The sequence below is a fragment of the Trematomus bernacchii genome, unplaced genomic scaffold, assembly GCF_902827165.1.
Source record: "Trematomus bernacchii unplaced genomic scaffold, fTreBer1.1, whole genome shotgun sequence".
Lineage (NCBI taxonomy): Eukaryota > Metazoa > Chordata > Actinopteri > Perciformes > Nototheniidae > Trematomus > Trematomus bernacchii.
The window spans coordinates 4314616-4340648 of NW_022987821.1; the positions used below are offsets into that span (position 1 = coordinate 4314616).

At 41.4% G+C, this 26033-nt stretch overlaps 1 protein-coding gene across 1 annotated transcript in view; it reads right to left on the bottom strand.

Moving 5' to 3' along the window:
- LOC117498885 (interleukin-1 receptor accessory protein-like 1-B) overlaps positions 1 to 25663 on the bottom strand; it is a 170849-nt gene extending 145186 nt beyond the window's left edge. The window contains exons 1-2 of the mRNA XM_034151044.1: positions 25464 to 25663; positions 12062 to 12155 (exon numbers count right to left, since the gene is read on the bottom strand). Of these exons, the coding sequence (XP_034006935.1) occupies positions 12062 to 12143 (82 nt within the window). The 5' untranslated portion in view covers positions 12144 to 12155; positions 25464 to 25663. The remainder of the gene's footprint in view (positions 1 to 12061; positions 12156 to 25463) is intronic.
- Between the last annotated feature and the right edge of the window lie 370 nt (positions 25664 to 26033).

The following is a 26033-nucleotide window of genomic DNA, read 5'->3' on the forward strand; positions in this document are numbered from 1 at the left end:
CCATGCCAAACACTTTTCTTTGCAAAACTAATCTCCTATTTGCATATTAAAGGCAATGAAAGACACATACAGAAGCATAATCCTTAGCTGTCCTTGTGTTTTCTCAAGACCAGGCACTTGGTGCACAAAAAGATGACAGAGAGCCTTAGAGAGAGTTGCAAACAGCAAAAGGAGGCCCTTTGAATGCCTACGCCACACCATTTCAAAATCGCTGAGGGTGGCATGCACATTAAACATTATAATCAGGCCGTATTTGAATTTCAATGCCGAGCAAATGAAAGGTGTTAGAATGGGATTTGGATACTTTTATTTTGGGATTGAAATGGAGTGTTTCGAGGCAGGAACTGGGACGGAGGTCCTGTCAACAGTCGATCAAAACAGCATTACCATAAACTGGTTTTTTTGTTATCTTTATCCCAGCTGTTTTGCAAGAAGTGTTTTCATTAAACCTGGACAAACACCCTAGGTTGCAAGTAAATTCAACCGATTCATTAACAGCTTAATATCACCATCACCGGTTTTAATTCATTGCCATTGCAGAAAAAACTGTAAGGTCAACCCTCTTGTAAAAGGGGGTGTTAATCATTAGGCGCTTTCACACCAAGTACTTTTCCCAGGAATAGTTCCCGGAACTTTTATTTCCTGGAACTATCTAGTAAATCGCGTTCACACCGGAATAAGTCCCTGAGGGAGACGCTGACGTCACTTCTTCTTCTGCTTTGGGTTTACTGGCAGGCCGCAAACAACTTCACGGGGTATACTGCCACCCGAAGTCCCCGGCCGGAAGTCCCCGGAGTTGGGGACTGGCTTCCGAGTAAATCACCTAGAAGCGTCGACACCTCCTCATCACTCCACCGCTCCCATGTTTTCTTTTGTGTTGCCATAAGTTATTCTCTCTCCGTTGGTGCGCTGGGCTAATGCTAATGCTAGAGTTTTACAGGGCGTGGTTTGCAATTCGCCCAGCCAATCAGAAAAAAGTTCTAGTTCCAGATCCCAGGAACTATCGGAACTATTCCTGGGAAAAGTACTCTGGTGTGAAAGCGCCTATTCCTCAAGCTATGTGATCTGTTTCTCTTCCATCATCGGACTTGTTGATGGGTAAGAATAGCATCTCCACCACTCATTAGGCTCCACGTGAATGGAAGAAAAAAAACATATTTTGTCAGACAGCAGCGAGCAGACTTCACAGTTAAGCCACGGGCCTCATTACACACGCTCAGAGGCTCACACTTCAGGAATCAAACTTAATTGGCCGCCTGAACATCGCATTTTTTACACAGCAATTTATTTTAAGTGTTTTTGATGTCAGATGATATACGCGAGGAAACTTCCCTGAGAGTAGCAGAAACAGTTTAATTACCCTCTGGCAAGATCACACGCACAACACAGGCAAAGGTTGTGGAAAAGCGAGAGAGAGGGGGATCTCTAATCCCCGTTTCTGAGAGCGAGATTGTGCGAGGGGATGTGCTGAGAGCGCAGAAACACTTTGGATTGTGAGGTCGCAGCATGTCGTGTTGCTTGGCTACTGGCAGGAAACAGAGATGCAACGCCTACTAACATCTGTAGTGCCTCTCAGTTAGCAGCAGACGCTAATAAAGACTCCAGGCTCTCTCCAGGCTGAAGCCTGAAGGAAAATGTACAGTACTTCAACCAGAAATATATTGTTGTTTTGACTTAAGAGTCTCCTCATGTAAACTTAGTAGCTCTTCATGCATGCCTTCATCTCATCCAAACTCCTTAATAAACTCCAAAGCCAGCAGAGCAACATAAATATGTCATGACAGTTTGATCCATAGCTGATCACATTTACAGAACTGCCACTTTATGTCATATACAAATAATAAATGAAAGACACCTATTGTAAATGACACATGATGATCAGTGAACACACACTTTCCTAATGCTGCACCACCATATGTGTGTTTTATGAATGCAGAGGTGAGGGAGGCTGTGCGGAGCCATGCTGCTCTGTGATTGGCTGATAAGAGACCAGTGAGAGGCTTTTCCCTGCAAGAGGCCTTGGAGATGACAGAGGAACTTAATTCATATGTAGAATGTATCGATCATTGCACTGCAGGGAAATCAGCTGCCATCTTCTTCCCTTTTTTGGGGCTCCGGATGATCGTAAATAAGAGGTCTTAAATATTTCAACCGTGCGCCACATCAAACAGAAGCAATAAACATGACAGGAAAATATGTGAAGGAACTTCAATGTGCCAAATGAAATTACAAAGCATGCTTGGAGGGGATTCTTGAGCTGAAGAGGAGTGGATTTTTTTTATCAAATTTGTTGCGTCTTAATTATAGTAGTATTTATCTCCCTAAACAATAGGCCATTTGGCTTTGGATACTTTCCTTATGGGGGGAGTACCAGGTGATTCCTGGCTAATTATAATAAAAATGCTAAGCAGCAGAATTTGAATGGCTTGTATTTTCTGATCAGTGGTGAGAAAAGCAGCCAGGGCCCGAAGAATAGAGTCAACCTGGTTTGTTTCCAGAACTCCTGCAGTGCGTCAGTCTCCTGCAACCAACAAAGGCGTACTCCTCGGCAAAGCAAGCTCACATCCTTTCTCCCTTGCAAAAAAAAAAGGCAAACTGAAAAGCCCCTAACTTGGCAGGACTCCATTGAGACCTGTAAGGATTCACTGGGCCTCTGCTTGTTGCAGAAATAGCTTGATTGTGCTTTGACCAATCCCAGTTGGACTAAATAAAGAACGGGATAAAAAGGGAAAGGGAAAGAAACACGTACAAAGAGAACAAGAGAGTAGTGTTTTTTGTTCTTAGCTGTCATTGAGCGACAGGGAGACTGAACAGGGAATGAACACAGTGAGAGAGGATGTGTTCAAACTTTCTAATAAAGGAGAATTGAAAAAGGCCACATGCTGAGTGCCTGGCTGACGCGAGAGAGCTTGACAGCCTCATCAAATGCAACCTTGTTGGGAGGCTTTCACAAAACTTCACCTCTCAAGCAGCCTCATTGTGCGGGTTAGGCTAATTAAAAATCGCAATTCATGCAGTTTCTTTCACAGCACTGAAGGCAGGAAAAGGCCAGAAACTTCACACCCTTTGACATTATCAGTCATCTCAATGTTTCTACCCCTAACAAGCAAATAATTGGTTTACAAGGTCAAATGGGGGGAAAAACCCTCTTCATCTCATCCTACAGTTTTCCTGCATAGCCTTTTTGGACTTTTAATTCTTGCACATGGACAGAAACCTTGTTGTGAGGAAAAACTTTTTCCCTTTCCTGTAGTGTTTTATAAAGGTTTTTGTGCATGTAAATGGTCTGCAAAGGCTAAAATCCCAAAGTTCCCTCCAGTGGGAGTTTCTCTCCCTCACAAATCAAACTTAAGTGAGTTGCATCAGCCCCAAACAAAGTGAGTGCCTCAATCAATAGAAAGCCAATGCACTGCAAGAGTCAACACTGGAATACAAAATAATTGAATGTCTCATAGATTGCAAAAGCTGAGACAAGTGAAAATCAAATTACCAGTTTGTCTGATTTCCACAAATGACTTTACTTCAACTACACTAGTTAAACCTTTTATCAAGGAGGGATGTGAGCTATCATTTAGCACAATCTCACTACACTCATAATGCAGGTGTGTGATTTAAAAAATTGATTTACAATCCCAGATGCAGCTGCAGAGAGGCGTACATAAAAAAAGATTAAAATGTTTCCGTTAAAACCCTTTAAAATATAATGAATATTGAATGGGGCGTGCATTGCTTTAATTATTCGGTGACGCATCCATCCGACTCCCAAGCGATCCTGTCTGGCCTCGAGGAGAAAGTTGCCAATCAATGGTGGCAATAACTATCACTTTCAATTCACGGGAGGTGGAGGAGGGTTGCTGGGTGAAAACACAGAGACAGGCAAGGTTACCGAGAGAAACTTCGACAGATCAGAAGGGGACAGCAGCACCATTGAAGGACCTTTTTTTAAATTTAAGAGCAAACGCATGCATATAGTTGTGCTACTGCTGGATAAACAGGCGAAGAGTGACGCAGAATGAGGGGGAGTACCCACAAGGATTAATCATGCAGAGCAGCCCCAGGTTAAATGTGTGATATTTTTGGGTACAGTCCCATCGCCGCCTCCAGGCAATTTGCACGGTACTGAGAGACTTCTACTGGTTCATTTCCCCCCGTTGTTCAGTTGGTGAGAGAATACAAATTATTTCCGTAACCATTACGTCCAATTTGCCCTAACCTTATTACAAATGTTTCATTTAAACGGTTTCCTTTTTCTTTGGGGAGTTGTATTCCCCCTGAAGTCCTTTTTCCTTAAACCTGAGAGCCAGATTTTCTTAAATTAAGCAGTGGCCAGCCTTCTCCATGTTTAAATCCTCTTTCGGACTAAAGCTCATTATCATCCACACATATAATCTCTCAAATTGGTACCAAACACCCCGGCTGTTAAAGTGGGCAGCATCATTTGCTAAGGGAGCCTGAAATGAACATATTATCTTTTAGTGGACAAAAAATATTAAACTGGAGATAATGTTGAAGTTTCAAGGCAATGACCAAATAGAGGAAAACACATTAAGGTGGAAGGAAATCTAAGTGTTTAATCCACAGAATTTGAATACGGTTCACATTTGTGTGTGTGTCTTTGCCGAAATAAAGTTTAAGTGACCGTGGACACCCCATAGTGCTGAAATGTGCTTCAGTTGATATGTTTGCATTTTAACTGCATGCGGCTTTTAGCACAGATCTTTGTGAATTGGACAGTTTTTGCAATGAGGCTCATTTGCAAAATAGACACTGAGATGTTATTTGCTTAGCAGCACTGTTAGCAATGCATCTCCCCCTTTGCAGGTGCTATGAGAATTACAGAGATGCAAATGCAATTACATGTTTGAAAACCTACACAACACACTACAGGAAAGGGAACCCCCCAAAAAGCATGATAGGGCACATTTAAAATGCTTTTACAGATATAGAAATTGCAACCAAAACCGTTTTTGGGGCAGATTGTTTTGGGACATATCTGCGTGATTGACAGGTGCCTGACCCTATAGGCTCAACCCACACTTCCACCCCACTACCCAAATCTGGATTTTAGCAAACCAAAATCCAATCATCCCATAGGCTTGATAACGCCTATGTGTGACATTTTTGTAGAGGCAATGCCTTAAACCCAAATGCCTCAAAGGAATACAAAAAATTGCTGTAATCGGATACGTCTTTGATCCACACACGGGAGCACTGACAGCACACTCGAGCTTTAAACACCTCCACCTTCGGCTACACAGCATATCTTCACTGAGCTGCCGCCATCTACAACCTTCTCTGGCATTTTTCTCAATTGCTCTGGTGTTGTAACATTATTACAGGTCAGGAAACAGACCACGGAGAGACTATTCCGCTCGTAAATCAGGCGATTGATCGTCATTCATTACACACGGAGGACTGTGGCATGTGTCCCCGACCTGGAGCACATATCCACAGTAACCCCAGTTGCAAAGAGGCTATGTGGCACACTTGTTGAGTTTCTCCCCCGCTCTCTCTAAGAGCAGCATGAGGGAAAACAACTCCATGTGGCAAGCCATTTCATTTCCAATATCATGTGTGTGATCAATCTCCCCTGCAATGAACGGGCGGTGCAGTGGAGGCAATCATTCAACATTTGTGGCAGGTATGTGGTATTGACCGAGGGAAGATGAACCGCGGGTATGCATTTATGTGTGCGCCTGTGTGTGTGTGTGTGTTAGAAAGAGATAGAGAACACTTCAAAATCATCTTAAAAAGGTTTATACACCTTTTTTCCAGGTTTATTTTAGTAAATGTGGATGCTACTAAAATACTGTTACATGCTGTAATGTTGAAAACCCCTCTATGCCTTTGGGATTTTAGGTTTTTCAGACCATTTACATGAAGAAAAGCATATATAACACAAAGTCAAATGGCATAATTTAATTTGTGCGCTGACGTCCCCTGTTAGCAATCACTGTCTTGTCCAATTATTGGCCAAATTGCGAATAGCCCCATTAATGTGGGGGGACGTTTCTATCCTTAAATGACATATTAATGTTGACATTCTCCCAGAGTTGTGCATAGCAATGGGTGTGAAGATTGTAAATTGAACTGACTGTCACAACGTCCTTGATTCTTTCTCCTGCAAGAGCAAAAAAAAAGTGGGGAAAATATGTTGTGGACCTACTGTAGCGGCAGTAGATAAATATACCGGGAGAGACGGATGATGAGCGGCGGCTCACTAATGGGAACCAAGGTCTTGTTGCGGCGGCGTGTTTTATTTACAGCTACTCTTCATCAGAGTGACACGCCGGGACCTATAAGACCATCCTTAATAGAAACTAGAAGCAGAGCAGGGATCTGAATTGCCAAATGGGAACACATGTTGGAGAAGGGTTTTTATGTATGCATGAATAACAAAATGGTGCATTCACTGTGATTGAGTGTTATGGGTTATATACATATACATTCCTGGAATTACTGGGAGACTGTGCAAAGGTAAGCATCATTTGTCTGGGGACTCATCAATGTCTGCTGAAGAAATTGGAACTAATGACTGTACAACGGAGGGGAGGAGAGATAGGCTACATTCGTCTCCATCAGTGTCAAGGACTATGATTGTGAATCTACAACTGTCACTGATGCTCACTTGGGGGACATGTTTAGTTAAGGGGAGACTTTTAGTGAATGTCAAATAGAAATCAACTTGAAATGCAAAGGCAAAACGCTGAAAAGCGGATTGTTTTCCAGTGTCCCTGGTTCTAAATGGGGGTCTGTCTCTTCTTCTATAATGAATACAAACTTTTGTGAGCCCATTTTAGAGAGGTTTCTGAACTGCTGCGTTGATTTGGGACTTCAAAAACAATCGCTTAAAAATCTGATGAATGGTCGAATAAAGCAAGCAGAGGAAATTCACTGAGTATTATTCACGTTTTGGCTTTGTGGAAACAGCAAATATGTTATCAACAGACATGCCGTACAACTTCTCCTAAGCAAGAAGTGTTGCAGGAAATCCCTGAGGATAACACTAACTCCTAATGAATACGTACGTGAAGCAGCATGGAGCAAAACTGAATACCAAAGATAAGAAGCATTGCAGGGTTCACGACGTAATGCACATGAATACTAAGCACATTAAATACATTTGAAAACGACTACAGTATTAGAGAAAATGTCAGTTTCTTCAGCAATGTGTTCTCATGCCCCTTTTTATACCGTTCTGTGTCCAGGTCTTTCAAAATTCATCTTTATTATCCAAAGCTCTCTCTCACTGTGATTTTAATCCATGTTCAGAGGTGAGAAGAAGAATAAATGCATAGTTATTACTTCAAAAGGAGTCAAAAGTGAGACCTCGCATGAACTCTGCCGTTTCTATTTTATATTAAATTAAATGCAGCTGTGTGGTGCACAGAAAGAGGATTCTGCTCTCCTCAGCTCACTGCCAAGTAAGCAAACGGGCAGTTTGAGGGATTCCTTAGTGAGCTCTTCCAAGCATCTATTGTATAGTGTGGCCAACAAGGGAGCCGATTGTGTGTTTAAGACAATAACAGCGACAGAACCAGGAATACCAAGTGCAACAGAAATACTCTTTTTCCCCTTTTCTATTATTCAAAAGTGACCAAACATACATCGTCAAAACCTCCACAATATCATTTCTTCATGCTTTCAATGTCAACAGTTTAGCTCTTACCTAATAATTGATGAGTTAAGGGTAAATTAAGGATTTCAGCAGGCTGTGACCCTACAACCTAATTAGTCAGTGCTCATTTTCTCGATATGTAAAATGTGAAAATATCTTGGTTTATTGGAGGAAGCTGCCAGAAATGACCAAAAGGGTCTGGCATTGCGCTATAGAAAGAAGCGAGTCATTGTTTAGCGTCTTTCTAAAGGCCACTTTGACAGGAGTTGTGTCCCTTCTTAACAGATTCTACTGGGCATGCCACAAGCTCCTTCCAGTCATCTTACAAACACTGGAACATGTAAGGATCTGTGCATTTATGGGCTTATTGCGGGACATATTATCAGGGTTCTTACACCTTTTCCAAAGTCAAATTCAAGCACTTTTCAAGCATTTTCAAGGTGCATTTTCAAGCTTTTCAAGCATCTTACAGCTGTTGTAAATTACATATTTATATACACATACTTATACTCAAATGATTATTTCCCTACCTCACATTAAATCAGATGTTCTTTATGCTATAAACAACTAAATGTGTGTTTCATAATAGCATTCTACATGACGATGAAAAATTAAAAATGTTAGAAAAGAAAACTAAGTTTAATATTTCAAAATGAGTGACCCATCTGTACGTAGACTGGGCATCCGATATAACCTGGCTGAGCCAATATAAAACAATCAGCCAAATAACTTTTCAATATATTATTGATTACTATTTTTGAGGTACTTTTAGGTTGGCAGTAAACACAAGTCAGAGGTAAATGGTGTACTTTGACTCCACTACATGTATTTAATACCTTTAGTTACTTCACAGATGTGGATGAATGATGTGAAATATAATCAAGTGTTAAATCAGACTTCAGTTCCACCTGGAGTAAATTCACAAGCTACCCTGCAGTATACAAAGTCATTCAAACTAGCTGCACCTTTACCAGCTTTGAGAACACTTTCATGATCAATCATTATAAAACATATCATATACAATTATTAGGGATGCTCCGATCGCCAATTTTGGAGCCGATCGCCGGAATCAGTATCGGCCGATACCGATATCGCTCTCTTTTCCTCTCTCCCCCTCTCTCTCTCTCCTGACAGCCCGTCAGTATCTCATGCAGCTCACTGATCCAGTAATGAGCGACCCGACAGTGAAGAATAAATATATTTATAACTAGTTTAGCTTATTCCAGAGGTAGATAAAATAGCTAAGTGTGTTAGGTCTAACTCTTAATGTGTGTTCTGCTCCGCTCACCGGTCCGTCACAGCGGGTGGAGCTGCAGGATTTCTGCTTCACACACACGTTGCATACCGCTATTTTATTGTCATTTTCGGACACTTAAAATACTGCCAGAATAGTGAAGCCATTTTGGCGAGCTTGTTTTGCCGCGCACAGAGAAAAGTGTCATGTATTTTACATGCAACGATAGCCTAATCTAAAATGCTCTACTGTGGCGTACCTTTCGTGTGGTGTGTTGTGTCAGCGCAGACTCTCGCATCGTTATTGTTGCACACTTTGCAGGAGGCTACTCTTGGGCTTCGCTTGACCCTCGTCTTAGCCATGGCTTGTATTTGTCTTCTGCTAGCCAACGCTCGTTGAAACGGCAACCTCCTGGCATACTGTCATCTATCACTCTCATCAGAATGCCCAGGTCACTCACACACGTAACAAAAACACTTGCCGGTCATGCGCATTGCGCGGGAAGGCCGGAGCGGAGCTGTTTTATGTAAAAGCGAAGCAATTAAGCGCGCTCCGACTTCTTTATTTTCTTTTAATCTAAAAAGCGAATTAAAGCCTTTACAATTTCAAGCACTTTATCCCAAATTCAAGCACCATTCCCAAAATTCAAGCACTTTTCAAACCTTGAAAACACCTCGTACAATTTCAAGCATTTTCAAGGATTTCCAGCACCCGTACGCACCCTGTATTATGCACAGACAGAGCATTTAAGCACAATTACAGTGACCTTAAACTATTGTAGAATAGGAGAACATCTCTTAAATGACATATCAAATCAAATCTATCGAAGGCCTCACTTTAACAACATTTGGACCAGGGAGACATTTTTCAGATCGTAAAAACATTTCTCCACAGAAAATGAAGCCACAACATGTGGTGGAGTTCAAACAAGAATCATCTCCTGGAATGAATTGGGCAGCGTAGGTTTTAACATCACTGACAATCCAAGAGCCGGGTTTTACTTCAACATCCGGCTTGATGTGCTGTATTAAGCGAAAACTATACGTAATTACTATTCTGTTCACTCAAGCGTTCAGGCCGTCTCAGCATTGTTACAAAGAGGAACCACAGCAGAGGACAAATGGATATGTTCTCCTACTTATGCATGCTGAGGATTAGTATGGCAGATATGCATTGTATGTTTTTGCACTGATCCACCTCGAGTACAAATGCAGACAAAGCATTACTCAGAGACGGGTGTTTTGAATTTAATCATCTACAGATAATAGCAGTGCACATGCAGCACTGTGCAGGGGTTTCTGGAGTTAGTGTGTGTGCGTGTGTGTGTGTGTGTGTGTGTGTGTGTGCGTGTGTGTGTGTGTGTGTTCATGGCTAGTGAAAGGAAAAGCAAGTAAGATAGTGGATCTATTGTTCCTACGGGAGTTAATCAAGATATTTAATTTCCTTTAATGGGCTGTTTACAGTGAGATTCTTTTCATAAAAGTAAGAATGAAAAACAGGACATGTTTACTGAGTTTAGAGCAGCTCAGTTCGTCTTAATATAGATTGAACCATTAGGTTGTTTTGTAAATTCATATTGGATCGTGATATTTTCCTTAAGATATTGAAGATAAAAAGCAAGCAACTTCTAAGAGTTTTGATGTATTGGCCACATATTTTTGGACCATGCATAAAGAAGCCCTTCGAAGTGGAGTAAAAATGGCAGGTGATCAGAGAGCCAAAGCTAAATGAGACTATCAATCTTATTTTTTTCAATCTCCAATAAAAATATGACCGAATGAAACTGAAACTGGTTTTATCTCATAAATAAAAGGAACCCTAAACCCTGGAAAACGTTTCATTGAAATAAGTACCTGCTATGACACCGGGATCTGCACCTTCCTGACCCCGCTGTTTCTTTCCATTCGATATAAATGAAAGCAATGCAATTTAAAACTGGCTTTCATTGCCCAGAATCCCTTTTAACAATGGTGCTCTCACTTGCTCCCAGCATGGCTTCCAATAAAGACGTACAATCTAAAAGAAGAAGGAACAAAGGACAGAGGTCTGGCTCGGACCGGGTGTTCATTTATCAGCGGACACATTTCAAATCCTCGCCACAGGCAATGGCTCGTGAAGCATCCGATGAGATAGCCCGTAGGGACTTCTGCTGGAAAAGCCTTTGATGAGCCTTGGGCCATTCCCGCACCTGTGTCTAATATGCATGGGTAAAAACCCAGACGCAAGCAGCCTCTGGAAAGAAAAAAGAATGCAAAATACTTCCTTTATGTTTCATCTTAGCCAGTGTGGATTTCTCCTCTAGCTTGCATCCATCCTCTTGTAGAAAGTAATTGTCTTTTTGGAATGGAGAGTCAATTGGTATTAATTCTACAGCCATGTGAATACTTGGATATAGGCCACAGAAGCAAGTTGCAAAGTGCTTCATAGATCCAGAGAGTACTCACTCACACACTGACACTCGAGTGTGTGCATTATAGGTGCAAAAGGTTTGTCATCTCTCATTATTTAATGAAAGGTAAACCCTTGAAAAATAAACACCTGTTATTATTATCTTCTACAAAAAATAAGAAAACAAGATGATACCATGCAAATGATCGGCAAAGATCAACCACAAACTAGTCCATCATCAAAAGTCAAATTTAAAGGTCCCTTGATTGGTGATTGGCTAATGGTTACACAAGCCAAAATCGTTATGACATCACAAAGTGGCCAAAATCTAATCAGCTCATTTTCAGACAGGTTTTTATTTAAATGGTTCAGGGCAGAAAGTGAGCGAATCTTTTTTCCTAAAAAAAAAAAACCCTTGAAAAATAAACACCTGTTATTATTATCTTCTACAAAAAATAAGAAAACAAGATGATATTTTTTTCCTGAAACTTTCAGAATCTCTTTAAACAGAGGGGACACATGTTGATGTATAAAAGACATGACAAAGTGGATTTTGCATAATAGGTCTCCTTTAAGTTTTTATGGGGTTAAAAATCAATCTGTTAAAAGACAGGACAGCTTTGATTTTAATTGTGACCGTTTGTATGTGATCCCATGCTGTTGACTGGAACATGATTTGTGCTTCAGGTTAAAAAAAGAGCCTTGAAATCTTGCCAGGTTCAAGAGATTCACAACTGTATCAATTAATATAGCTCCTTATAAATGGGACACTGAAGTAAAATAGATACAATTTGACAATTTGTTGGCAATAAAAGACTTACCTGAGCCTCTCTTCGACACCACTTTCAGGCAATGGACCACAACGGCATGAAGCAGGATCAGAAGAGGTATGGGAGCTTTCATTTTTTACCAGTCCTACAAGGAAACAAAAGCTTGACTTATTATTCAGCACCGACAAACAGTCTGTGAATACTCCCAATCCATCTAAAACCTCAAAAATAAAAAAGAGAGATAATGATTTCTTGCAAGAGATACTCGATCAAAGCTAAAATAAAAAAAACGGTAAGTTCTGAGCCAATAATTGGAGAACTTTTTACAAGACCTAAGTTCAGTTGGAAGCGATCCAACAACCCTATGTGCAAATTCTGTTCGCCGAAGTGTTTACCTGCCTCTGCTTTATTTATACCAGCGGCTCTTCGGGGACTTGCTGTATAATCAGGAGGAGGCTGTTGATGATACAAATGTCAAGATTCATCTCTATCAAGACAGACCTGAGCTATGCAGCTTTGTCAACTACCTACAACACTGATTCAACTTCTCTCCCGATCAACGTGACACGATCAGGTCCTCGCTTAGATCAGGATATCTCTCTGTTGATATACAGCTGTGTGAAGGTGCGAGGTGGATAAAACTAAATATGGCCCAATAAACCAAGAAGTACTTGAGTTGAAGAAGGGAATGACATTAAAAGCTATACATCTCCTTGCTACAGTCAAAGAGAGGCATTTCAGGCGTCCATGTCGGCGCTACCATTGGTCTTTCAGTCACGACAAAGATGCTTCACATAGATTCCACAAAGCCGCACCAGAAAGCCCTTTGAGAGGAAACCCTGAAAAGCCACCACAATAACCCTTGAGACGCTCACAGTGGCATGCGAAACTGGCCCCTAGCCAGAGATGGCGACATTGCCGTGTTCTCCTCGTCAAAGGCCCTTTGTAGTCAGCCCTTGCTCTCTGCAACCAATGCCACCTCAGAAAAAGCTAAACGCCACCGAACGAAAAATCTTATCTTTTTAATTGCTTTTCCCTGTTGGGTGCAAGTCGGAAACATAAGCACAAAAGATGGTGTCTTTCTCGAGGAATCCACTGAATCACTAGATCTGCTCGGTATTCCTCCAGTTCAGTGATATCCTGTACCAAAGTAAACCTCTAATTTATCCAACAACGTGCTCTTGCGATGTAGGGTAATTAAGGTTCTTGTTATACAGACTTTACTGATGAGCAAATATGGTAAGTCATATTATGTTGGGCACACGGATTATACACTATGCCTGCATGTGTGCAGCAGAGAGAGAATATTGTGGATTATGGGATTAAATATATTGAAGAATCCCACATGAAAACATGACACAGCGCTGCGCTTTGGGATTTTGTGCAGCCGTAAATAGGAAAATGGCTTCAGAAGCTATTTCTCACTGTTTTCTTTTGGCTCCCACCAAGGCAGGTTATGTTATTTATTTTGTTGTATGGGCAAGGGAGAAGAGTTGGTTTAAGGGTATGGTTTAATAGTAACAATATATATATATATATTTATTAGGGCTGTCAAGTTAACGCAAACATTTTTTCACGCCACTAATTATTTTAACGTGCGATTAACGCATGTGTATTTGTCCTCGGCCCGCCCCGTAGTTTCAGAGCCCAAAGGCTTAACGTTGTTGTTGTTGTTGTTGTTGTTAGTTGGATGGTGGGAGATTCTAGCGAGAGATATGGATACAAAAAAAGGTGTTTTAAACAGCAAGCCAAGCACCCAGCTGATGCCGACAGCTCCGCTCCTGCCGCTCGCTTGCCGCAGACCACGCTTGAAAATTTGCCGGGGAGACGCCTGGGCAACAACAGCGGTAGCTAAATGGGGGGCTACAGCTTAACATTGTGGAGGACGAGGGGCTGCGTTAGATAATTCGGATCGTATCCAACGTGTTGACTGCACATCACAGCGTATTATTTTGACCCACAGTGGGAACTTCAGTCTCATGCTTTGACTGTTATGAAGACAGAGGAGCGGCATTTTGCAGACAACTGTAAACAGGCTTGTCTGTTTGAGCAACTGGCTCAGTGCAGAGAAGTAGACAGGGTTGGGAGAGAGTGAAGAGAGAGAGAGAGAGAGGTTCCAGGTTGTTGTGTTGAGAATATTCAGGAGAATATTTGTCATTGTTCCAATGATAATAAACAAACATTTGCATAAAGCATATTTGTCCACTCATATGTTGATAAGAGTATTAAAAACTTGAAAAATATTCCTCTAAGGTACATCTAGAACAGATAAAAAATGTGCGATTAATTTGCGATTAATCACGATTAACTATGGACATCATGCGATTACATATTTTAATCGACTGATTCATATTTATGTATACTGGATGATATCCTAATATACAATAATGATGATGCAGTCCAGAAACTCATAAATGTACAACCCCTCTGTGGAAGTTTCAGGGAACCAGGGGCTCACAGTTCTTGTATTTGATAGTATTTTGTGGGCAGAGGTCTTCTGGCGAGGAAGAATACAAATCCAATGAAGGTGGTACTCAGACTGCAGAGCTTGTCAAGCGACATTCAGACAAAGGGTGCAGTTATTTTTAAGGTGTGAGAGCTGAGTGGAGATAAGTGCAGTCCAGCTGGGTATGTGTGACATGCTGCACAACTCAAACCGCATCACAAGAATGAGGGAGAATGCCACATGTAGGTAATTGCTGAGGCATGACTCTGCTGACTTCTCATGAAAAAGGTTGGGTATCTTGTAGCAGGTGCTCCTTATAGCCTTAAATACGTCTGTTAGGACATTAACTGAATGTCTGGATCAAATTGTCGGTACACTGATGGTTTCAAATGCACTCTCAGTAGGACCCTTCTCATGTCCGCTGTATGCATAAGTGCCAGGTCTTCTGAGGGAAAGGCTTTAATGGCCGGCTCTGTTGAGGAGATCAAAGCAAGAATTAAAAAGCTGTTGAGCTCATCTGGCAGCCGCGCACGTATTGATGCGGGCACTCTTGCATTTGTAAAACATGATTGCCCGCCACATGTCTATACGCTTGTTATTTGCATTGAGGTGCCTTTCAGTGCTCCACTTAATGCGTTCACTTTATAACCATGATGGCTGCTTTCACTCAGGCGCCTGTGATGTTATATACTTCCACCACTCTCCCTAACCCCCATTACTTTATTGTCATCACAGCATGATTTATGGCGAACCTGTTGATGCATATTCCCATTTCTTGTTATGGTTCTCCCGGATATTATGAGTTCCTCCCTACATTTCACACAGTCCCATCTGACGGTAACTTAACTATAAGCTCAGCATGCTCTGCCATTTCTAAACTTTCTTGTAGAGAGAAATATTTCCACGGTTGAGTTGCTGGTGGTGAGCATCCAAACTGCTGTTGGCCAGGAACCCCATGGCTGCCTTGTTTACACCAGGGTGACGCTAATTGCACTAAAAACGGCTAGCATAGTGGTCGGAACAACGGTTATCCCCAGTGACATCTGAAGAAGGACACAGGATGAGTGGTGTTCTTCATCAGTTTGCGCTTTATCTTTGAGTGCCTGTTTCTGTTGTATTTGAGAAGATGGCCACCTGTTTGAATGAGTGATCTGTCCAAGGGCTTATCAAGGTCAAACACTCACTTTGCTCAGTAATCATGAAAAAGGTGTTTATCCATTATTGTTAAAGATTCAGTGCAGCTGTCTAACTGTCAGACACACGATCATGAACACAATAGACCCCCCCCTTTAACAAATGAATGAATACTAGATGTCCCAACAAAAACATTGTCATCTGTTCAAAATCCGACAATGAAAACTTGTCCTGTCAAGCATCTCATCTCGTTCTTTAAAGAAAAGCTCATCCTAAAAGGTGCTGTCACCTGCCTCTCATTCCTTTGATTGTTTTTTCCTCAAGCATCCACTTCCTCCGCCCATGACAGTGTTTCCTCCTCAGCGGATTCATCCAAAATTCAATTATTTTCAAGGAGGGTTCAGAAAGAGAAATGGGCACTCTCTCAACGCTCTTGGGGCACGGAGTTGGCCCCGAGGAATGCATCTCCCTCTCACATTCGCACACAAACAATTTCAGCAATTGCCGGCCGAGGCTTTACTGCTAGACCACGGCTCGTCAGGGGGATATTGAGATGATGATTTATACGGATCTCTCATTTTAAGTCTCTCTTGCTCAGTCACACATTTTCTCAGGGCTGTTCACACTGAAGGCCCTCGTGCTCCATTCTGAACCACTGCTCGTATGAGATGCTTCTGGATGACTGTTCATATCTTTGAGGGACATTTCCCATTTCAGCGGCCAACAGGAACTGACAGCAGAAGGCAATAACAGACAACCGTATTTGTGCCGACATATCTCCGGCTTGTTTGGAAAGCATTTCAATCCTATACATGCTCTGGAATATCGATGGAAATACGTTTTTAAAATGTTTGACATGTTTCTTCTCCTTTCCTACCAATGTTGAGTCAGTCCGTGGTTATGACTCCCACCAATCGACTAAGGGTCTCTGCTTGTTGGCCTGCCAGAAACACCTCCATTAGACGAATTTGTTTACTTCCTGAACATAGTGACATCACTATGGACATCTCCAAGAGTTTGACCTCTTTTGACTAATTCTAATCAGAGCTCTTACATATAAATAGCATTATGGGACTTCAGTCGCATACTGAATCAAACTGAGAAAAGAGAACTGCAATGATTCAGTTATTGTATGAACTTAACACTCTTTGTATCTGTCATTACCCCAAGTAGCCCTCCCACTGTCACCCCTCTCCCCTAACCCTTCTGCCTCTAGTACAGGAAACTGATATATACTCTGCTTGGTGAGTTATTAACATTTCTATTTGTGAAGAACACTTTTCAAGCCCTTACACACTTGGCTGACGCACACACACACACACACCCACGCGAGTCTGTGCTCTCTTCACTGAATTATTACATTTTGGACTATCTAATAACCTTGCAACCACAAGCCTCCATGTTCTTGATATGCACACATGAGTGAGAGAGAGGGAAGAGGTTGCTTCTCGAATGCAATCGACATCTCTGGATATGTTTAGCAGCGTAAATGTCTTCAAATAAATGTTTTTTACAGCGTGAGGTTATAAATATGCACTCAGTCAACTTCGTCCCTGGCAACAGAATAAAAACAGCTTCAATACTAAAACAAAAAACCAGATGAATAAGAAACAATGAGAGATAACGTGCTACCGTGTGAGTTATGCAATCGTGTTGTTTTGTTAATTTAGCTCTGTGTGGGAGGGATACACATTTAAATATTGTTGATCATTGAATTGTGTCATATTTAAACCACTGTATAATCATTGCTTTACTTAGCCAACTTAGCTATTGGCTTTTCATTTGATGTCCAAAGTGACATAAACAGATCACTGAAGATGAAATATGGCAGATGCAGTATAAAGTAACATTTAAATGTCTTATTTTAAGCTGTTGGTCTATGGTCAGCTTGAAAAGAAAATCCACTTTACATTAATTCTATGGACAGACACACAGGCTAGTGCACACACATTCAAACTGTCTTTTCAGTCACGTCTAATTCTTAGTCCCATTACCTGATCTGCCTGCTAAATAGATTCTTTATCCCGCCTGGCTGTCAGGGAAATAAGGATGACATTAAGTGAACGGAGCTCTCTCTTTGGATATTCTAGGCCAGGGCTTAGTGGACCAAGGGAGAGCCTGCCTGAATCACTGAGAGGGAGAGGTGAAAGGGGAAGAGAGGATGAATGAACGCTGGAAAAGGGAGGAGAATAGTGGATGAGGAGAACGGCAACCAAGAGAGGCCGTATCATGAAATGGCGCCACACAGAAATAACTGCGGATTATGTGTGGAACTGTCAAGGCGGTCAGTGATTGACTGTCCCTATAACTGTCCATAAATCAAATCTATTTATGTGATTTAAAAGATTTAACAAATGTGCTGCGTCTGCACATGGCACATTTTCCAGTGCTAATAGATGTTGATCTTTCAAAATGCAGACAATTATTTGGGTTGTCAAAAGGGTTGTTTTGTTTACTCACAGCTGCTGTGGGCACTGAAGCTGCTATTCATAAATGTCTCAACGTTTTAGATTGACTGACGTTTATGGTTTCATAGAACAGTGATGATAAACGCGCTGCTAAGTTGACACTGATGATTCTGCTCTATTGCTAACATCACAGATCATTTAGCTGCCTTTGAAAGGATCGGGCTTTCCTTGTAAACATGTTACAGGCAGTCCATTTCTACACATGTGGGACAGTTGTGGTCACATGTTTCTAAAACCGGCTCACTTTATACTATGAAAGAAAAAACACTAAATGAAAAAGATAACAGCCAACTGAGCTATTGGCGTTTTGTTTAATATCAAAAGGGACATAAACGGATCTATATAAATAAAATATGGCAGAAATGCTCACTGTAAAGCCCCGGGACAAATGTGTAATTTGTGATATTGGGCTTTATAAATAACATTGGTGGATTTCATGTGCTTATCCAACAAATTGCATTTTTTTTCTTGGAGCAGCTATCCGAGAACATTTGTAGATTGACTCAAACTTAAAACGCATGACTTTTCATCTTTTTCTGTCAATCAAACTCTAAAACACGGTCAGAGTTCAAGTCATTCAGCTCGGGAGGAAGCATGCTACAGTAGCCGCTGAACGACATTACTGCAGCGGGGTTATCTGAATCGAACACTAGCTGTATCTGGCAGCAGTTGGTGCATCTCAGAGAAACAACCGTGATGCTAAATAAAAATGAAGTTTCATCAAACCGGGGTTGAGACTTTCAAAAATAGCGATGAGATATTCACAGGCTGAAGCGTATCTCCCTTTATCTCACACACACACAACCTCAAACACACATTTTTTACTCTGCTACTAAATTTAAATCTGTGACACTGAGACTGATCTGCTGCTGAACCGACGACTCTCTCGCTAACTCTACAGTATGCTAATGCTAGTCATTGAAGAGCATCAAAGTCTGCGTTCTTCAAGGGGAACAGACTTTAAGAAAGTAAAAGAACGATGCATATTTTACAGTATAACAGCAGGAAACAATTCCTCTGGATAGGGTTTTTTCTTTTTGTCCTATGAAGGAAGGAGGATGGTCGAGACCATCAGCTTAGCATGCTCTGCCCTTTCTAAACTTTGTTGTAGAGAGAAATATTTCGTTTTTTCCACGGTTGAGTTGCTGGTGGTGAGCATCCAAACTGCTGTTGGCCAGGAACCCCATGGCTGCCTTGTTTACACCAGGGTGACGCTAATTGCACTAAAAACGGCATAGTACAGAGCATCTTTTTATAGATTACATGGAAACATAATGATGGATCAGTAAAAACATTTAAAATAAACATTCCTAAATCATAAAAATGACATAAGTAAAGGGCTAAAATATAAAAATAATGCTCTTTTATCCAAATGGCTAAATATACCGTCTTATCTAAGCAGCAGAACCATGGGGTGATTTAAGGGGGAATAAAAGAAGTCACATTATTAACACCGTTATTAAACTCCTACCCTACAGCAACTATAATCATTAAGGCTGCTAAACATTTATCTTGCTGGTTAAAAAAAAAGAAGAAAAATCTAATCTACCACTTGTAAGAATCAAATTGAGCCGAAAACAGAGAACATGCACAGCCGACAGCAACAAAACAAACAAATCCTTTGAAGAAATAATCAGTCTTTCTTCTAACACACAATGTGCATGAAATTGTGCAGTCAATTTATCTGACTCTGTCTGTCGAGGTTGTGCGCTGCTTGAAAGTACTTCAGCTTTCATCATCGATGAATGCACAGCTTCAAGGATAATGATGGATGTGCCACATTTCAAACGATTTGATTGAAATATACAATACAGTGGCAGGCCCCTTGCTTTTCATGGTGAAATTGAAATCAAACACAGCAGAGGCACACGTAATCTTAAGACAGAAACATACGTTATGCAACGTGCATATTGCAAAGGAAATGCATCCAAACACGTCAATGTGAAAGCTGTTTGTCTTTCCTCAATAAATGTCCCTTATATGTCTTAACCAAACAGCCCTGCAAGCAAACATAAACTTAAGTGCGCAGGTGAGCAGACGCACTGTTGTTACCACTGAGAGCTTAACAGTGCAATGCAAATAAGCTCTTCTACAATAGCAGATGAGCCACATCTCCATGCTAGGCAGCCCAGATTCAATATCGTAGGACAAGGAGTGCTGCGTCCCCAGGCCCTTCTTGTAAAGTGGCCCATAAATCAAGAACCCTGTTGAGAGTTGGTCTGGTCCAGCGGGGGGGGAACAGAGCCGCGCTCCGGCTGGGAAGGAGGCACACAAGCAACCCCCCCTCAGTTGTAATGCAAAGTATGTCTTAGCCATATAAAGTTATTACCATCATTACCCAAAGTGGGGATTGGATTATTAGTGGAATTGCTATGTTTGAATATATATATATAGGTTATGATGTGGCTCAGTGTGTTCAGCCATACGTTTCACTGAACAGGGTCAAACTGTATATATTTATTAATGTTGGTTTTAAGTTTCACTAAAGACAGTAAGTAGGGCTATGAACGGAGGACAATGAAACAGTCCGTTTACTAAAGATTGGCCCAGACTGACGAGCATTGCATGAAAACACGATGCCTGCTCGTTCATTTCAATGACATTTCCCTGCAAATTCAAAGACGTTTCACCAAAATAACTTTGACAGCAATGCAGAGGATCATCAACTAGCAAAGCACCAATCAAATGTGGGCATTGCAGGTCATCCTTTTGTAATCTAAATAGGAGAAAGGAAAGCAATTCAAGATTAGGATTTTGCATTTTGAGTCACATGACATTAGACGTTAGAAGTGGTCTATGGTTTTAGAGCTTCTGTCTGAATGGTTCCGACCCATCTTGTTCTATATATGTACAGATTAGCTTCAATATAATGTTGCCAAGGGTCTCATACTGTATAGTATAGTATAGTATGTAGTGGCTAACGACAAAAAAACTGCTAATGAAGCGCTTCTTGATTTCACTGACTATTAATCCCTTGACGTCGCTGTTCTATTTTCAGGTCTCGCCTGGCTCAGAGGGGATGTTTCTCACAGAGGCTACACATGTATACACTCACTGACTGTATGCAAGCAGCCTGTGTTCATAGATATTAACAATACTTGACTGTTGTCAAATCTCCTGAAAATCGAACCACCAGCCACGAAAACACAGGTCAAAAAGTGGATAAAGATCGCTGCTTGTGATTTCATAACATTAGACGGATGTGTCTCTTCTTCGGTGGTGTTAGCCAGCCTGGAAATGCATTAGCTTGCGGAGCCGCCCGTCCCCGTCCCCCGTCCTGCGAAACGTCATTTGTGTGATTTTTTTTTCTTATCTCCACAACAACGTATGGAATGTCACAACAAAGCCTTCATGAATGAGTAGGCACGATCCGATGAAGAGAGGAGGGGAAATGGGAGGGAAAATTGCTCATTTTGCTTCCCCTGGCATGCAATTTCCATTCTCTATTCACATCTCTCTAAAAAGCCATCTAAAACACATCAACTTCATCTTTCTAGGCTGGATGGGCCTCTAAGGATCACCTCCAGACATGCTACGATGACACTGGGCCTGAAAAGAAAAGGATGAAAATGACAATTCAACCCTCTTGCTTATAGCAATGGGCTTCTTATACCACTGCCTTCATTCACTTTTCATTTCACTTGCCCCTAGCAAAGAGAAATACTGTATATTGAGGTAACTGATCATTTCTTAGATGGCCTTTTCATCAGAGGAACTTTTTTTCATTTAGCTGTGTTACCATTGACCAGCACAACATTTATGCTCCAGGGCCTGACACTCTGTGGCTGACCCAGAGTCCTTTTAGTTCCTGCTTTAACTAAATAAATTGCTTTTAAATTGCATTTGACTCTGATCAGTTATGCTTTGATCCCCCTTGAAGACACACACACATGCACAGAAGCATTTTTTTTTTTTTTCAAGAGCAATGCAAAGAGACCATTACCATGCTTTTATTGTAGTATTAAGCATTACTCTGTTTGGATAGGAATGCCATTACATGCAGGAAGTGAATATAGGAAGCATTTGAGCAGCAGATGCTCGGTTCACATCCATACATGAAGGCATTCAGATCAAGGTCTCAAAAGGAAGTCGACCATGAAAATGATTTGCAGGGGAAAACCATTCTTATTGATACCTACCCTCTGATGAATAACAGCAGGGGAGGGCATATAGACAGCTGTAGGGGGGGTGGGGGGGGACTAGGCATTTACTTTTCAATACAGCCTAGTCTCGCCTCAGTGAGTAATCAAGGTTGCTATATTTTTTCTGAAATGAAACAGATTAAAGGACAGATAACTTGTGTTGGACTCTTAACACCGGCCTGACATACTTAGTGGGGTTATACAAATACAAATAATGACATCTCTTAAGGGCTGATGTACCTGAGAGGGGTTAAGCTACCTGAGGTCCACCAGTAAAGTATTCATAAATGGTGTATCCAAATATATACAGGAAAATAATCAGATTTTACGTAAATGAATGGTATATTTAGGCAATATATTGCCCACTCTTTGCATAATTAATGCAAATTATCTAAATTGATTTACAACTAAACTATTGAGAGTGGAAATAACAGCTTTACGGTAAGGCAGTGCTCGTTTATCAACAAACAAAAAAAATGGCCTTAAACTTGTTTTACACAAGGAATTTAGACAAAGATACAGGTAGGAAGAATTCAAGTTTAAAAGCTACAAAAGAAAACTACCTCTGGAGGGAACTTTTGGATTGCAGCCTTTGCAGACCATTGACATGCACAAAAACATATATAACACACTACAGGAAAAGGGAAAACACCAAAAAGGATAATAGGGCCCCTTTCATATGATAGTGAATAACACAACATAGTTTAACTTACTAAAAAATTACTCAAATGTGAGGTTTCTGATGGGGATGAAAAACACGACTATTTGCTGCAGACTGTGACATGAATAGAGAAAGGCCACAAGCCACTGCTTTAAAAAAAAAAAGGTCTCTTAGCATAATTTGGGACCGCTGAATCAAAACAATGAGTGGAAAGTTGGAGGCGAAAATACTTAAGCCAGAAAGGATAAGATTTAAATGTTGGTGTTCACCCTCATGAATCTTTCTTATGAGCAGAGCAACATGGCCAGACATATTGTAATCTACCTGATCTACCATACTTGTCAATTCATGACATGATGTCTGCAACAAAAATAAATAGCTTGGAATCAGATCGATGCCCTATGATTGTGATGGAAAATGGAACAAGGCATGGGGAAAGAGGAATCTCATCTTCACGGGAATTGGATTTTTTCAAAAGATTTAACTGAGAGCATGTGTGTTATGCATCTGGTCCACAACAGTCAATAAGTCTGCACAGAAGTCAGAATGGAGGGTGGTCCGGCTGAATTTGCACACATTGGCGCCCACACACACAAACAGACAAGCTGGATCACCTCTGGGTATTTCGATTTCCCCTTGTAGTCTTATTAATGTCATTTAATATCCATGATTGAGGTGGCCTCTCTCAACATTCTTCCTCACAAATCCTCATCAATTGCTCCAATCACTCCCCACACAGAGCCAATATTGCACAGCGAGACAACCCTTATTTCCCGCTATATTAATGAACTCTTTCATTTGAAAGCCTCTGACTGCCTGCCCCTTGATTGGAAAGCCAAGGCCAATAGGCATTGGTGACAGCTCCTTGAAAATGAAAAGTATCAATCAAGACGGGAAGGGGAGAAAGCTTGTGATGTCTTCAGATACGTCTGTCTGCCAGAGAGAGCATTGTAAGCCAAATTGGAACAATGGATATTAGCAAATATGTACTAATGTACTGGCACTGAGATTGATGTTGAAATTCAACTTTATTAAGAGCATCCACATTCTCAGTCAGACTTAAAATGAATTAAAAAACTGATTAAGTACAACAAATGTGACTGAAAATGACCCCGCCAATAAGACAGCGACTTTAATGGTGCATTAAGATGCCCTTTAAATCTACACTTAATTCATCAGGCAGCAGAAGAGGAATTGAATGCCGCTGGGTAAACTTGACCGGCATAAAAAAAGTGTGCCAATGCTGGATGACATAATCTCTGTCTAAATCAATTTCTGTGTGAGAGCACTCGACTCAGCTCAATATGTAGCTGCAGGGCTTGCGTTAAGTGGCCACTGCCACTTACCTATAAATTCATGTGCTGCTGGTTGCTCCTGTGGCAAAGTTTAACCCCTGGTATTCGAGATAAATAAAGATGATATTAAAATAGCATCATAAACCAAGAATATATCACCTACAGCAGAAGTAGTCAAGAAGAAATTGAATTGCAGAGCAAGATGACTTCAGAGCAGTGGGAATGGAGCACACGTGACAAACATAGACATCTTATTTTATTAACGAGCTGCTATGAATGTAAGTCTTTCTCTGCCTGCAGGCCTTGGCCTTAGGAGTTGATTGTTTCTAACAGTTTAAGAGAAAAATGTGTAAGAAGGAGCAGCTTTCTGGCAGTCGTTACTTGATAAAAAGGTGAGTTGCAAGTTACAAGGCTACAGTACCTTGCGTAACTCATATGTAGTGGGTGAAAGACAAAAACACCCCCCTCCCCATGTTGTTAAGCCAGCATCTGCTCTAATTTTACAGCAGTATAATTTCCTGATTCCCAAATATGTTTAAGGCTAACTCCAGTCTGATCCAAGACAGAGTGGAGCTCCAACATCCATCTGGGCGATCATAGGCCATCATCCACCCGAGCATGAGAGGGAGGCAGGGGATGGGAGAGGAACTACTAGCAAACACCGAGGCAGAGAGCTGACTCGTCAAGCAATCATTCAGCAGAAATAATTTGAAATGACTAAACCCGGGCACTGCTCGACACCCCTTTTCTGACACGCGTGCATGTGCACATGCACATACACCCACTCACACACGCATCAAAACACGCGCACTTTCCACAGGCACTTATACACACAAACACACACAACATTGCTGACGCACCGGAGCGACGCGCAAATGCGCACAGTGTTATTGCACATTTAACGTCGAGATAAAAAAAATCGCCGTAAAATTAACAGCCCGTATCCACTGACACAATGTAATTGTTGTGCTTGGATAATTGGGTTTTTACTAAAGAATACAGACGACTTCAGCAGTCCACTTCAGTGTCGTACTGCAGCCGTGAAGACTTCCCTGTAACATCCACTGAGCTGAGGAGGCTGCATCCGCAACTAAAGCAAAAGCAGCCACTGGGATTTATGAGGGGTAAACACTCCAAATGTGCATTTAAGTGCCGCATATTTGGAAGAACTGGAATCCGTTTGTAATATCAGCATAATCCAAACGGATCGTTAGTGCCCACAAACTGGTTCAAGCTGATCTACAGAAATCAGCACGGGCATCAAAATAACTTTGGAAACGAATAGACCAAACATATATTGAACTTACCCACAAGCAGTTTCCAAATGATAGCGTACACTCTGCTGTCAGTTCTGAAAGCCCCACACCATCACGGTGTATCAGAATCTGTTCTGGTCTACAGAGTAAAGCAGTAACGTTTGAAAAAGAAATCACAAGGAATCCCGTGCCGTGAAATAGTCCACTTCTCCAAAAAAAAACGCAGCGTCTATCCACAAAATTACATATTGCCAGGCTTGACTGGCGCAAATCGGAGCACAAAAACACCTGCAACCGGTCACTTTGAAACAGCAGGAGAGGAGAAAATGAAGAAAATCATGACAGTGATTAGGGGAATGGTCGAAAGAATCAATGAAGGGCAATATCAGAGGAGGCAATTAGTCTGAAGATCCTCTTAAATCAGTTAGCCGCTCACAGCCCGGCAGGTGAGCACCGCCTTTAGCAGGACTACACGAGCGCAAATTTCCAAAGTGATGTGCAGAAAAAGACACATCGGATGCCGTCTCTCTCTCTCTCTCTCCTCCGCTCTCTCAGAGTGCGGCGAGAAGTCAGCATGAGCTGAGCAAGACAGCACAGGAAAAGAGGGGATTTGGCGTCAAA